The sequence below is a fragment of the Ovis canadensis genome, chromosome 8 (genome assembly GCF_042477335.2).
Source record: "Ovis canadensis isolate MfBH-ARS-UI-01 breed Bighorn chromosome 8, ARS-UI_OviCan_v2, whole genome shotgun sequence".
Taxonomy (NCBI): Eukaryota; Metazoa; Chordata; class Mammalia; order Artiodactyla; family Bovidae; genus Ovis; species Ovis canadensis.
The window spans coordinates 27,800,009-27,815,002 of NC_091252.1; the positions used below are offsets into that span (position 1 = coordinate 27,800,009).

At 36.5% G+C, this 14,994-nt stretch overlaps 1 protein-coding gene across 3 annotated transcripts in view; it reads left to right on the top strand.

Moving 5' to 3' along the window:
• Positions 1-14,994, top strand: part of TBC1D32 (TBC1 domain family member 32) — a 193,552-nt gene that overhangs the window by 46,881 nt on the left and 131,677 nt on the right. For all 3 annotated transcript variants that reach the window (XR_011258768.1, XM_069599058.1, XM_069599056.1), the window contains exons 14-17: positions 415-557; positions 5,692-5,819; positions 9,747-9,948; positions 12,849-12,931. Coding sequence is in view for 2 of the 3 variants with exons in the window: in XM_069599058.1 (XP_069455159.1) it covers positions 415-557; positions 5,692-5,819; positions 9,747-9,948; positions 12,849-12,931 (556 nt within the window). In the remaining variant the exon portion in view is untranslated. The remainder of the gene's footprint in view (positions 1-414; positions 558-5,691; positions 5,820-9,746; positions 9,949-12,848; positions 12,932-14,994) is intronic.

The following is a 14,994-nucleotide window of genomic DNA, read 5'->3' on the forward strand; positions in this document are numbered from 1 at the left end:
CTAGTTTTCTCCCAGGCTTACCACCTGAATATACTTTCTTCTTTTTTCAAGAAAAAGAAGGAAAGTGAATGCAATAAGAAAGATGTTTGCCAGGAGGGGAGTAGTTGTGAATTTGCTTCAAGCCACATCCTCACTATCAAGCAGAGCTTTAATGTCAAACAGCAAATGATCTAATGATGTCTTTTGGTGTTTATAATGTCATTTAGTTTCATTAACTTGAAGATACATTAAGCAAATATTCTTAAGTTTCAGGTCATAATTTGGTAATAAATCATCCTCCGAGCATTGAATTGTATGATTTTTAAACTCTTTAATTAACCTTGATGAGCTTTTTGAAACAGCAATAGCTAACACAGAACAAAAGATGTAAGATATGTCTTATTAAATTTTCAAAAAATACTTCTTCTTCATCAGAGGATTATTCTCCTGCAAGTATGGCAACTGAAGTTCTGTGTATACTCTGTGATCAGAAAGAATGTGCAATTGAATGCTTATATAACAACACTGTGATTGAGGCTCTTCTTCAGCCTATTCATAACTTAATGAAAGGAACTAAGGTTGGTATTAAAGAGTCTCTTAATTGGGTATTAGTGAATATTCAATGGGACTTCTAAATTTCATCATTTGAAGTATTATACTATTTTCCATATAAATGTATTTTAAATCTTACTTCATACAGTTAGTTGATTTTAGTTAAGACTGTGTCAGAGAAAAGTCCATATAACATCTTAATCTTTTTTTCTGGTCAGGCAAGGACTGAAGTTTTCTATTAAGATATTTGTTTTATAAATCTTTTAAGTCTTATGAGTACTTTGTTGTTTGTTTTAATGACAACTGTATAGCCTTTGGAAATATTTTCCTGGCGTCAGCTTTTTTTAAAATATGAAGAACAAGTAGTATTTTAGATAAACTTACAAGCATCCCAGTTCTGAACATATGTATGTCTCTGCAGTTTGTGCAGTATATTACCTTACATTATATACTGTATCCATCACACCCGAGGCTGAAAGAAACTGCTTAGTGTCAGACATTTAATAGGTGGAAGAGTTGGTACCATTACCACTAGTGCAGCCTGTGTAATACGTCTCTCCACTCCTGTGACTAAATTTCCGGGAAATTACTGAAAGCCTTAGCAATAGACTAAAGGTTTTTGATTTTCCCTGTCTGTGTTTTGTAGTGTTTTTATTGATTTCTTCTCCCTTTACCCACCTCTCAGTGGGATGGGCAACTGTTCACCCACTCACATATTCATCATTTATTGCTCATTTAGAAAGCCTTAAACATTTATGTGACTGTGGTACAAAGTGTGGAATTCTGGGAAAGTAAGTGGTTACAATGAAAACATTTTGATCTTAGTCAGCCTCAGGAAAACAGGATGACCAGAGAAGAAATAAGTAGATCATAATATACAACTCAATATTACAGAGTGCCATAACATAAATTTCGAAATGTAAACCATATACCAGAGTTAAGAAACGTACTCCTGGATCTTGAACCATAGCTATTGCTTCTTCAGTTCAGTTCAGTTTAGTCGCTCAGTCATGTCCGACTGTTTGCGACTCCATGAATCGCAGCACGCCAGGCCTCCCTGTCCATCACCAACTCCCGGAGTTCACTCAAACTCATGTCCGTCGAGTCGGTGATGCCATCCAGCCATCTCATCCTCTGTCATCCCCTTCTCTTCCTTGCCCCCAATCCCTCCCAGCATCAGGGTCTTTTCCAATGAGTCAACTCTTCGCATGAGGTGGCCAAAATACTGGAGTTTCATCTTTAGCATCAGTCCTTCCAGTGGACATCCAGGACTGATCTCCTTTAGGATGGACAGGTTGGACCTCCTTGCAGTCCAAGGGCCTCTCAGGAGTCTTCTCCAACACCATAGTTCAAAAGCATCAATTCTTTGGTCCTCAGCTTTCTTCACAGTCCAACTTTCACATCCATACATGATACTGGAAAAACCATAGCCTTGACTAAACGGACCTTTGTTGTCAAAGTAACGTCTCTGCTTTTGAATATGCTGTCTAGTTTGGTTATAACTTTCCTTCCAAGGAGTAAGCGTCTTTTAATTTCATGGCTGCAGTCACCATCTGCAGTGATTTTGGAGCCCCCCAAAATAAAGTGTGCCACTGTTTCCATTGTTTCCCCATCTATTTCCCGTATTGCTTCTTAGCTTTCATCTATCTATCTTTAACTTTCTGTTTTATCGGCATCTTTCTTTTACCTGTAAATGTGTTGGGATGGGGGAAACTCTTGATTACCCAGTGCACAATTTTAACTACCACCCTATATCTGATGTTTTTAACAATAAGTTTTAATTATGGCAGGTTACCATTCTTTTCTTGGCCCCTTCTCTTCCCATTATTTCTCACCTCATTGTATTATAATCTTGCCTTCATAATATCACTGATGGAGCTTTGATTGCAGTTGCCTGTACAATTTTAAAACATGTAACTATTCAGATTTGATCATTAACACAATAGATCACTTCTGAAATTATGTTTCCTTAGCTTTCCTACAATCTTTCTGTTTTTTTCTGTCCCTTTCTAAATATTCTTTGTTACCTCTGTGGTTTCCCTTCCAAGTCCCTGCTGTCTCAGCGATTCAGGACCTAGTTCACTTTTCTTTCTCTTAGTATACTTTCCTTGATGATTAGATCTCTTCAGTTCCAGACTTCTTTAGCTGCTTACTAACTTCAGGTACCTACTGAACACCTTTTTTTGTTATTTATTCCATGAGCCAAACAGCATTTTCAAAACAGTATTTTTTTTCCTGCCCTTGCTCTGTTCTGTAAATGGGAACTCCTTCATTCTCTACATTCAATTTGTATTTAAGACCTATAGATTCCCCCCACCCCCCGCATATGTCTAAAATCCAGGTATTTCTCTTAATCCCCACTGTTTTTGCTTTTGTTTGTGTGTGCGCATGCATGCTCAGTCAATTCCGACTCTTTTGTGACCCCAGGGACTGTTGCCCACTGGCTAGACTCCTGTCCATAGGATTTTCCCAGCGAGATTATGGGAATGGGTTGCCATTTCCTCCTCTGTGGGATTTTCCCAACCCAGAGATCAAACGTGCATCTCCAGAATCTCCTGTATTGCAGGCAGATTCTTTACTGCTGAGCCACGAGTGTAGTTATTACTTTTGTTTAAGCCCCGATAATTTCTTGCTTGGAATATACACATTTTTTCTTGTTCAGTTTTTCCACTTTCCAGCCTATTCCTATTTTGCCACTAAGGCTACTTGTTGCTTGCTGGATCAACTTCAGACTTTTCAACTAGATATTTATATTGAGTTTTCCATTTTCTTATATTGTACCTGTTTCTTTCCTGTATATTCCAGTTATAAGAGATCATTTGCAATTTCTAAGTCAGGTTATAGTATTTCCCTATCTTCAAACACTTTTTCCTTGTCCTGGAAAGTCTCTAACTTGGTCTGTTTGTTCTTCAGACCATAGTTTATTGTATCTTGAAATTTTCTCTCAATTCTCCCTGACAGATTTAGGTGTTTGTCTATATTCTCACATTATGTACTTCTGTAATTGTACCTAAGTTGCAATGATTCTTGAGAGTAAAAAACAACTGTCTGGCACATAATAGACATTCATTATCTCATGTAAGACATTGAGCACTACCCACGGAGCCCCTGCTGCATCACTGGCTCTGTGCTGGGTAGTTGAACTATAGAAATGACTAAGACATGGTCATTGCTTTTTAAGGAACCTGCTCTGATAGGAAAGACAGAATATTAAACAAATAAAATATTGAAAATGAGGAAAAAGAAAATTTAAAAATGTGTGTATGAATGAAGGAAAGTAGAGAAGTTCTTTCAGGAAAGATATTTAGTGTGAAAGTAACAAATTAAACATTAGATCATCTAGTTAAGAATTCTTCAGGTGAATATACCTGACCCCTCATTAGTTAAACTAACCCACTGAATTTATTAGAATGTATTGGTTGCAGCGTGTTTTTCGTTCACTCACTAAGTCATGCCCGACTCTTTGCAACTCCATGGCTACAGCATGCCAGGCTCCTCTGTCCTCCACTCTGTCCCAGAGTTTACTCAAATTCATGTCCACTGAGTCAGTGATGCCATCCAACCATCTCATTCTCTGTCACCCCTTTCTTCTTTTGCCTTCAGTTTTTTCCCAGCATCAGTGTCTTTTCCAGTGAGTAGGCTCTTCACAATCAGGTGGCCAAAGTTTTGGAGCTTCAGCTTCAGATCAGTCCTTCAAGTGAATATTCAGGGTTGATTTCCTTTAGGATTAACTGGTTTGATCTCCTTTACTGTCCAAGGGACTCTCAAGAGTCTTCTCTAGAACTACAGTTCAAATGCATCAATTCTGTGGAACTCAGCCTGTGATCCAACTCTCTCATCTGTACATGACTACTGGAAAATCATAGCTTTGACTATATGGACCTTTGTTAGCAAAGTGATGTCTCTGCTTATTAATACACTGTCTAGGTTTGTCATAGCTTTCCTTTGAAGGAGAAAGTATCTTTTAATTTCCTAGCTGCAGTTATTGTATAGATATATTCAAAATTATCGTAGAGAATAGGTGCATTGCATCCATGTAGGTACAGGTCATAAGTAGGTCCCAGAAAGAACAGAAACTTTAGTAGATTTAGACTTCTAGATAGTCTCTAGCATTGACAGCACTCTCTAGTTTTTAGTATTTCCTGTGTACTAATTTGCTATATACTGGTAAAACTAGTTTTACTACTTTTAACAATAAAGAATGGGAAAATATGATCAGTTCCACTTATGTTTTCTCATTAGTTGACATCATTAGCTATTGGCCAACTCATGAATTGATAGTCCTTAGTCACACCTATGGAGACGGCAGTGGCACCCACTCCAGCAGCTCTTGCCTGGAGAATCCCATGGATGGAGGAGCCTGGTGGGCTGCAGTCCATGGGGTCGCTAAGAGTCAGGCACAACTGAGTGACTTCACTTTCACTTTTCACTTTCATGCATTGGAGAAGGAAATGGCAACCCACTCCAGTATTCTTGCCTGGAAAATCCCAGGGACAGAGGAACCTGGTGGGCTGCCGTCTATGGGGTTGCAGAGAGTCGGACATGACTGAAGCGACTTAATAGCAGTAGCAGCAGCAGTCACACCTATAACTTATGACCCAGTCAGTTATAGGAAAAGATGGTGTCCCTTAGAAAAGATAGTAATATGTTAAATAGCATATACAATGAAATTAGATCCAATATAGCCCAGTGAGTGAGAAGTAAAGGGCAAAGAAGAGCTACTGCATTTGTCATCTAGAATTATATGCATATAAAATTGTAATAGCAGCAGTTGTTTCAGCTGTCTTAATAAACAGTAATAGCTTTGGGTAAAAAGTATGTATGTTTTTGCCTTATCAACTGTGCTGCTGCTGCTAAGTTACTTCAGTCGTATCCGACTCTATGTGACCCCATAGACTGCAGCCCACCAGGCTCCCCCGTCCCTGGGATTCTCCAGGCAAGAACACTGAAGTGGGTTGCCATTTCCTTCTCCATCAACTGTGCTAGTACGAGAATATAATCTAATGATGCATTTAGTTCAGACATATTTCACAGCCTAACAACCATTACTTTCTTTTTTGTTGTGATAATATAACTTTATTAGATTACAGTACCATCCTTGAATGTTAGTCTGTGATATGTTAGCATGTCATAAAATTATATGATATCTTTAACATACAGGCTGCTCCAAATTGCTCTGAAACAGCTTTAATTCATATAGCTCATATTTTGGCAAGAATTGCATCTGTGGAAGAAGGACTTACCCTACTACTTTATGGAGAAAATATGAACTCTTCTGAAGAAAAAAGGTATGTTTCTGTTTTGAATAATTTGCAGAATTTTTTAGTGTGTTTTCTCAAATATGATTTAAAATTTCCAAAAATCTTGTCATATATCAATGAAAATTGGGATAGCTATTCTAGATAGTTATCTAGTTAGGTTTCTTGATCAACTACTAACATATTAGATCATCAGAAATTTGAAGGAATAACCAGGATTATGAATTCTACAGGCAGAGTAGGTCTTGATGTCTGTAACTTCAAAAGAAAAATAGAATGGTTCACTCTACATAGGATCATTTTTGCTCCCTTGGACTATACTCTTGGAACTTCTAAAGTCACAAATGACTGACTTTAAGTTAAACCATACAAAGGAAAGCTAACTACTTCCCCATCTTCCTTCTCTAACCCTTATTCAGTTTTATCACCTGGGTCAGCCAGTGATAACAGTATGTTTATGCTTCTGACTTTCTCTGTACCTGTAATGATGCATCAAATATATATGTTCATAGTCATAGAATTCTTTTTTTTCAAAAATGGTATATACATTACTTGTGGGTTTTTTGTGTGTAACCATAACCTCTTCCTACCTAGGTGAATATAGAATGAAACATTTTTAATAGCTCTACAATACATTTTTGTATGATTTTACCATAATTTATTCAAATTTCTCTACATTATTGGATATTAGGTAGTGTCTATGCTTTTGCCTCCACAGATAACACCACAATGAATGTCCTTTTACTCTATTGATGTGGTAGATTACATTAATTGATTTTTTAAAATATTGAACCACCTTGCATACCTAGAATATTTCTTTTTATATATTGTTAGATTTACTAATATTTAAGGATTTTTGTCTGCATTTATGAGAGAGACCAGTCTGTGGTTTTCATGATTCTTGTCTGGCCTTGCTGTAACACTAGTCTCATAATTTAGGAAATATTCTACTTCTAGATTTTAAAAGAGATTTGGCATAATTTCTTGAATGTTTGATAGAGTTCACCAGTGTACCTATTTGGGCAAAGTGTTTTCTATTTAGGAAGTTTATTATTTATTCTATTTCGTTAATAGGTAGGTTTATTCAGGTCGTTTGTGTTTTGGCAGGTTGTGTCTTTCAAGGAACCGGTCCACTTATCGAAGTTTTCTAATGTGTGGGCATAGACTTTTTATTGATATATTTGTTTTTTTACAGTATTCCTTTATTACCTGTTTAAAATCAATGGAATTAGTAGAGATAGCCACTCATATTATTAATTTGTGTCTTTTTTTCTCTCTAATCTCATTAGAGTCTTTTCACTTTTACTGATCTTTCAAAAGACTCGCTTTCCACTCCCCACTCATTTCCTGTTTTAATTTCATTGATTTCTGTTCTAATTTTTATTTTCTGCTTTGTTTTAGATTTAATTTCGCTTTCTATGATGAAAGTTTATAGATTATTGAATTTTAGATCATCTTTCTATTATATGCATTCAGTGCTGTAAACTTCCCCCTCTAAACACTGCTTTTCCTGCATCCAACAAATGAGTTGTGTTTTCATTTTCATTAGTTCAGTACTCTTGCCTGGAAAATCCCATGGACGGGGGAGCCTGGTAGGCTGCAGTCCATGGGATCTCGAACAGTCGGACACGACTGAGCGACTTCACTTTCACTTTTCACTTTCATGCACTGGAGAAGGAAATGGCAACCCACTCCAGTGTTCTTGCCTGGAGAATCCCCGGGACGGGGGAGCCTGGTGGGCTGCCGTCTATGGGGTCACACAGAGTCGGACACGACTGAAGTGACTTAGCAGCAGCAGCAGCAGTTCAGGATAGTTTTAGACTTCGCTGGATACTACTTTGGCCTATGAGTTATTTATGGTTCTGAGAGCATATTTTGTATGATTGATATTTTTAATTTGTTAAAATGTGTTTTATGGCCCAGAATGTGATCTCTCAGTGAATGTTCTATGTGAGCTTGAGCAAAATGTATATTCTGCTGCTGGAAGTATTCTGTAGGTACCAATTATATGCTATTGGTAGTTTGTGGTGTTCAGTTCAGCTATGTCCTCATGCTGGATCTATCAATTACTGACAGAAAAGTGCTGAAATTTCAGACTGCATCAGTGAACTCATCTTTTTCTCCTTGCAATTCTGTCCATTTTTCCTTCATGCACTTTGACACTGTCAGGTACACATTAAGGATTGTTACATCTTTTTGCAAAATTGACCCCCTTTATTACATAATATGACTTTTGGGTAATTTTCCTTGCTGTGATATCTGAAATTAATATAGCTGGTATAGCTTTCTCATGATCATCAGCATGATGTCTTTATCTGTTTACTTTTAATCTGTCTTTATCATTATATTTAATAGGCTTCTATAGATACCACATGACTGGATCTTGTTTTTTTATCTACTCTGATAGTCTTTCTTTTAATTGATCCTTGTCATTTAGAGTATGATATGATTGGATTAATGTTTACCATATTTGTTACTGTTTTCTATTTTGCCTCTATTCTTCCTTTTTTGTGTGTTCCAAACTTTTCCTGCCATCTGTTGTTATTTTTTTCCATCATGTGTTTTAATATGTTTACATCTGGGAACATATTGTCTTGCTGACAATACTCACATAGGATCAAAGTCTTTGGGTGAGATTGGTGGGGCGGTGGTAACCATTTAATCCTCACAGTGACTAAGGAAGAGGCCTCTATGGTTATCTCTGTTATATACATGGAAACACTGAGGTTGGATTTCTATAACTTTGATTCAGTATTAATAGAAGTATAATTCTTGTTTCTAATTGTTTTATTTTTGATTATTCAATTTTTCTGGATCCTAAATTACTCATTTTTCCCTACATTCCTAAACTTTGTTACTTATCATACCCTTTTTTTTTTCTCCTTGTCCTTGATGGCTACAAGAGCCTTCTGAAAATTTTGTTTACTGTTATATTTTAATATTTCAGAAGGGAGTAGATATAAATGTAATGTGTTCAATCTGACATATTTAACCTGGAAGCCTTTTTCCAGCCATATATCTGGAAAGCCTTTTTCTTATCCATATATCCATATATAATAAGCCTTTTTCTTATCCATATATCCATACATAATATGGAAATATTCTTATCCATTATCCATATATAATAATTCTTTTAAAATTAGGAAGACTAACTCTTTGCCATGAGTTCTAAGGTTCTTTTTATTGTTCATCACTTCCTTATTTTTTTCTTTTATATAGACATCATTTAATTGTATGTAGTTAATTTTCTCCCATTATTATCATTATGATTTCTAGGTTTCTTTTTTTTAGATGTCTCCCTCCCATTGAAGTTAAACAGAAAAGACATAAAATGTTAGAATTTCTTCTGAATCCTCATTGTGCAGTGGTTTAGAGTTTCTAGTTTTATTAGGGAAAGATTAGAAACATCCCAGATATTCAATCACAAGAGACTAATAGATTGAATTATGTTTATACAAAGGAGTGCTTAGCAGTAGTGAAAAGGGGATGAGAAATTTTTTTTATGTACGGCTGTAGAGTTGTCATCAGGATATATAGTGAAAAAACAAAACAGAATAAAGTTTATAGAAAAGTTACCCTTTGTATAGTAGAAGGGAATATGAATAAATAAAATTTGTCTTATTTTCAAAAGGAAATGATAAAAGAGTAGTAATAGCGTTAAAGGAAAGAAAAGCAATAGTTTAGAGGAAAGGAAAAAAAAAATATTTGGGTTAAGAGGCATAGATAAAAGATATCTGGGATTATTCCTTGATTGTACCTAGACTTGACTTTAGAATCATGAGTATGTTTTATATACTAAATGTTAAAGTTAAAAAGTAGAATTAAGAAAAAAGTAAAACAAATGGAAATAAGTGAGCTTTACTACCAAACAGACAAGTTAGTGACATACCTGTGCAGAGAAAGCAATTCAGTCAAATTAGGTCACTTGAAGTACATTGTTTTGGTATCATCTTTTAGTCCTACAGGTGCTCATCTAATTGCCCAGTTTTCGAAAAAACTTCTTGATGAAGATATTTCTATTTTTTCTGGATCAGAAATGTTTCCTGTGGTTAAAGGAGCTTTTACTTCTGTGTGTCGTCAAATATACGGTACATGTGAAGGCTTACAGGTGTTAATTCCTTATAGTTTGCATGAATCTATAGCAAAGGCTTGGAAGAAGGTAAGTATTTTCAATCTTTTTTCTTCCCTGAAAATCTTTATTTCATATATGTTCAGTGTTATAATATTTAACTACAGTTAAAATATTTTACTGGACTTCTTTAGCATCACAGTATTCCAAAGGACATAATGATTTCTAACTTGTCAAAAGATGACTTCAGTACATCCTGTCCCTGTAGGATAGAGCTCTACAACTTAACTGGGTGCTGCAGTCTTTTCTTCTGGTTATTGTTGTTGTTCAGTTGCTCAGTTGTGTCTGACTCTTTGAGACCCCATAGACTGTAGCATGCCAGGCTTCCCTGTCCTTCACCATCTCCTGGAGTTTGTTCAAGTAATGTCCATTGAGTCAGTGATATCATCCAACCATCTCATTCTCTGTCATCGCCTTCTCTTCCTGCCTTCAGTCTTTCCCAGCATCAGTGTCTTTTCTAATGATTCATCTCTTCTCATTAGAAGTACCAAGTGGCCAAAGTATTGGAGCTTCAGCTTCAGCATCTGTCCTTCCAATGAATATTCAGGATTGATTTCCTTTCAGGTTGGCTGATTTGATCTCCTTGCTGTCCAAAGGACTTTCAAGAGTCTTCTCCAACACCATAGCTCAACAGCATCAGTTCTTTGGCACTCAACTTTCTTTATGGTCCAATCTCACATCCGTTCTTGCCTACTGGAAAAACCATAACTTTGACTAGATGGACCTTTGTTGGTAAAGTAATGTCTCTGCTTTTTAATATGCTGTCTAGGTTTGTCATAGCTTTTCTTCCAAGGAATAAGCGTCTTTTATTTCATAGCTGCAGTCACCATCTACATCTGATTTTGGAGCCCCCCAAAATAAAAGTCTGTCACTGTTTCCATTGTTTCCCATCTGTTTGTTATGAAGTGATGGGATTGGATGCCATGATCTTCGTTTTTTGAATGTTGAGTTTTAAGCCAGCTGTTTTCACTCTCCTCTTTCACTTTCATCAAGAGACTTTTTAGTTCCTCTTCACTTTCTTCCATAAGAGTGGTGTCATCTACATATTTGATGTTATTGATATTTCTCCCAGCAATCTTCATTCCAGCTTGTGCTTCATCCAGCCTGGCATTTCTCATGATGTATTTTGCATAGAAGTTAAATAAGCAGGGTGACAGGATACAGCCTTAACCTTTCCAAATTTGGAAACAGTCCATTGTTCCATGTCCAGTTCTAACTGTTGCTTCTTGACCTGTAAACAGGTTTTGCAGGAGGCAGATAAGGTGGTCGGGTATTCCCATCTCTCGAAGAATTTTCCGCAGTTTGCCGTGATCCACACAGTCAAAGGCTTTAGTGTAGTCAGTGAAGCAGAAGTAGATGTTATTCTGGAACTCTCATGCTTTTTCTTTGATCCAACAGACATTGGCAATTTGATCTCTGGTTCCTCTGCCTTTTCTAAATCCAGTTTGAACATCTGGAAGTTCATGGTTCACTTATTGTTGAAACCTCGCTTGGAGAATTTTGAGCGTTACTTGCTAGAGTATGAGACGAGTGCACTGTGCAGTAGTTTGAGCATTCTTTGGCATTGCCTCTCTTTGGGATTGAAATGAAAACTGACCTTTCCCAGTCCTGTGGTCACTGCTGAGTTTTCCAAATTTGCTGGCATATTGAGTGCAGCACTTCACAGCATCATCTTTTAAGATTTGAAATAGCTCAGCTGAAATTCCATTACCCCCAGTAGCTTTGTTCGTAGTGATGCTTCCTAAGGCCCGCTTGACTTTGGACACCAGGATGTCTGGCTCACATCACTGTGGTTATGTGGGTCATGAAGATCTTTTTTATATAGTTCTTCTGTGTATTCTTGCCACCTCTTAATATCTTCTGCTTCTCTCATGTCCATACCATTTCTGACCTTTATTGTGCCCATCTTTGCATGAAATGTTCCCTTGGTATCTCTAATTTTCTTGAAGAGATCTCTAGTCTTTCCCATTCTATTTTTCCCTCTATTTCTTTGAGCTGATCACTTGGGAAGGCTTTCTTATTTCTCCTTGCTCCTCTTTGTAACTCTGCATTCGGATGGATAAATCTTTGCTTTTCTCCTTTGCCTTTCACTCTTCTTCTTTTCTCAGCTGTTTGTAAGGCCTCTTCAGACAACCATTTGTCTTTTTTTATTTTTTTGCACTTCTTTTTCTTGGATATGGTTTTGATCACTGCCTCCTGTACTGTGTTACCGAACCTTATTCCATAGTTCTTCAGGCACTGTCAGATCTAATCCCTTAAGTCTGTTTGGCAATTCTATGGTATAATCATAAGGGATTTAATTTAGATCATACCTGAATGGTCTAGTGGTTTTCCCTACTTTCTTCAATTTAAGTCTGGGTTTGGCAATAAGGAGTTTGTGATCTAAGCCACAGTAAGCTCCTGGTCTTGTTTTTGCTGACTGTATAGAGCTTTTCCATCTTCAGCTGCAAAGAATATAATCAATCAGTCTAATTTCGGTATTGACTCTGGTAACGTTCATGTGTAGAGTCCTCTCTCGTGTGGTTGGAAGCATTGTTTGCTATGACTAGTGCATTATCTTGGTAAAACTCTGTTAGCCTTTGCCTTGCTTTCATTTCTTCAGGTAAAAGGGACTTAAAATAGACCGTCTCTATATAGATTTACTCTTTGGAAGTTATTTCTGAGCAATTCTTACAGATAGCTGGGTTTTTGTATGGACACTGGAGATCATAATGGAGCAATATTCAAATATAGTATATATCAGTATCTTCCCCCTACATTATGTGTGTGCATTATTTATGAATTAGTTTTGCATGATATTTAAGAATCAAATAATTTAAGATATGCAAGTAATTTAGTCTTTAATTACAGTGAGTCAAATATAAAGATGTAGCATGACAGCTTATGAGTAATGCTATAAGTAAGAAAAATGTATATTTCTTATATTTTAGACAAGTCTGCTATCAGAAAGAATTCCTACTCCAGTAGAGGGTTCTGATTCTATTTCTTTGGTTAGCCAGGAATCCCAGAACATGTAAGTATGATTGACTTAAGCGCATCTGTTTTTCACATTTGCTGAAATAGTTTTAAAATGAGAAATGTATAGATACTGTGGCAAAAAAAAAAGAAAAGTGCATCTAGGGGAAACTTTAGAGATCATATATACTTGTATTTTTTATAAGAAAAAAATAGCAATATTTATTATATTTCAACCTGTATTTACATTTGGAGTTAGGAAATGTGACATGTTATAGCGCTTTCAGAAAACTTGGAAAATTACCAAATACTAAAATTGGAAATTCAGTAGAACTTTTCCAATGGCCAATGAAGTCTGTTTACATTTAAAATATAACTTCAAAATGTGTGGGAGTACCGTTTAATTAGATTTCAGCATTGGAGAATTCTTTAAATCATTATTTATACTAATTTGTAAAAATTTTTATTTGTTTATTTTTGGCTGTGCTGGGTCTTTGCTGCCCTGCACAAAGACTAGTTGCCGTGACCAGGAGCTACTCTCTAGTTGCAGTGCATAGGCTTCCCTTTCTGGTGACTTCTCTTGTTGTGGAGCCCTGGCTCTAGGGCACAGGGGCTCAGTGATTGTGGCCCATGTCCTTAGTTGCCCCGCTGCATGTGGCATCTTGCCAGAGCAAGGATAGAACCCTTGCATTGGCAGGCGGATTCTCAACCACTGGACCACTAGGGAAGTCTCTATAATAATTTTTTAATTTAGATGCTTTCATATTTTTTCCCACAGTTATCAATAGGATATGGAATCAGATTAATGGGAACCATATAAACATATATTTTTTAAAATTAAGGTCATATATTCGTGGAGTCTCTTTTTAAGTGGTAGTCTAGAGAAATTGAAAAAAAAAATGTGTCTTTAGATAGGCATTGTTTAACTAAAAAAAAGCCAGTCAATCAAACAAAATCTTTTTCATTTCCTTAATGGTGTAATGCTTAACAAATAGTTAATTTTCTAAATGTCAGCTATAATTTTTTTTGATATAGTTGTGAAACTTAAATTAACTACAATTCTTTCCTTACATGAAGGGGTGAGTAAAAATGTTGCTGCAATTAATTTTTCAGGTAATTTTTATGTCTGTTTTCTTTGATTTATGATTTATTGTCTTCATTCATGCATTCATTTTCTACTCATGTATTTAGGTATTTATTGGACTGAATGCTTTGCTGAGCTCTGTGGATGCCTACATACCTTAGAGAACTTATTATATAGTATAAAATACAAATAAGTAAATATAATATGGCAATATAGTATGCTAAATTTATGACACAAATCATAGAGGGTTCATACAGGCTAACTTGGGGAAATCTTTCCAGAAGAAGTTATAATTAAAGTAAGTTAAAGTTAATACATGGATATTAATTGTCTAGAAAGGGTAGAACATTATTTCCGGTGGAAGACATAGTGTGGTCAGTGGGCTGTAAGTGAGAGGCAGCATGAAAGTGTTATGAGTCGCTCAGTCTTGTCTGACTCTTTGTGGTCCATAGACTGTAGCCCACCATGCTTCTCTGTGCATGGAGTTTTCCAGGCAAGGATACTGGAGTGGGTAGCCATTCCTTACTCCAGGGGATTTTCCTTACCCTAGGAACAAGCCAGGTCTCTTGCATGGCAGACAGATTCTTTACAGTCTGAGCCACCATAATCCATGCATTTAGCAGAAGACATTAAGAAAAAGTGGCAAAAATACACAGAAGAACTATACAAAAAAGGTCTTCCTGACCCAGATAACCACAGTAGTGTGATCACTCACTGAGAGCCAGACATTCTGAAATGTGAAATCAAGTGGGTCTTAGGAAGCATCACTCCAAACAAAGCTAGTGGAGGTAATGGAATTCCAGATGAGATATTTCAAATCCTAAAAGATGATGCTGTGAAAGTGCAGCACTCAATATGCCCTCAAATTTGGAAAACTCAGCAGTGGCCACAGGACTGGAAAAGGTCAGTTTTCATTCCAATCCCAAAGACGGGCAATGCCAGAGAATGTTCAGAATACTGCACAACTGCACTCATCTCACACAACAGCAAAGTAATGCTCAAAATTCTACAAGCCTGGAGAATGTACATGAATAGTA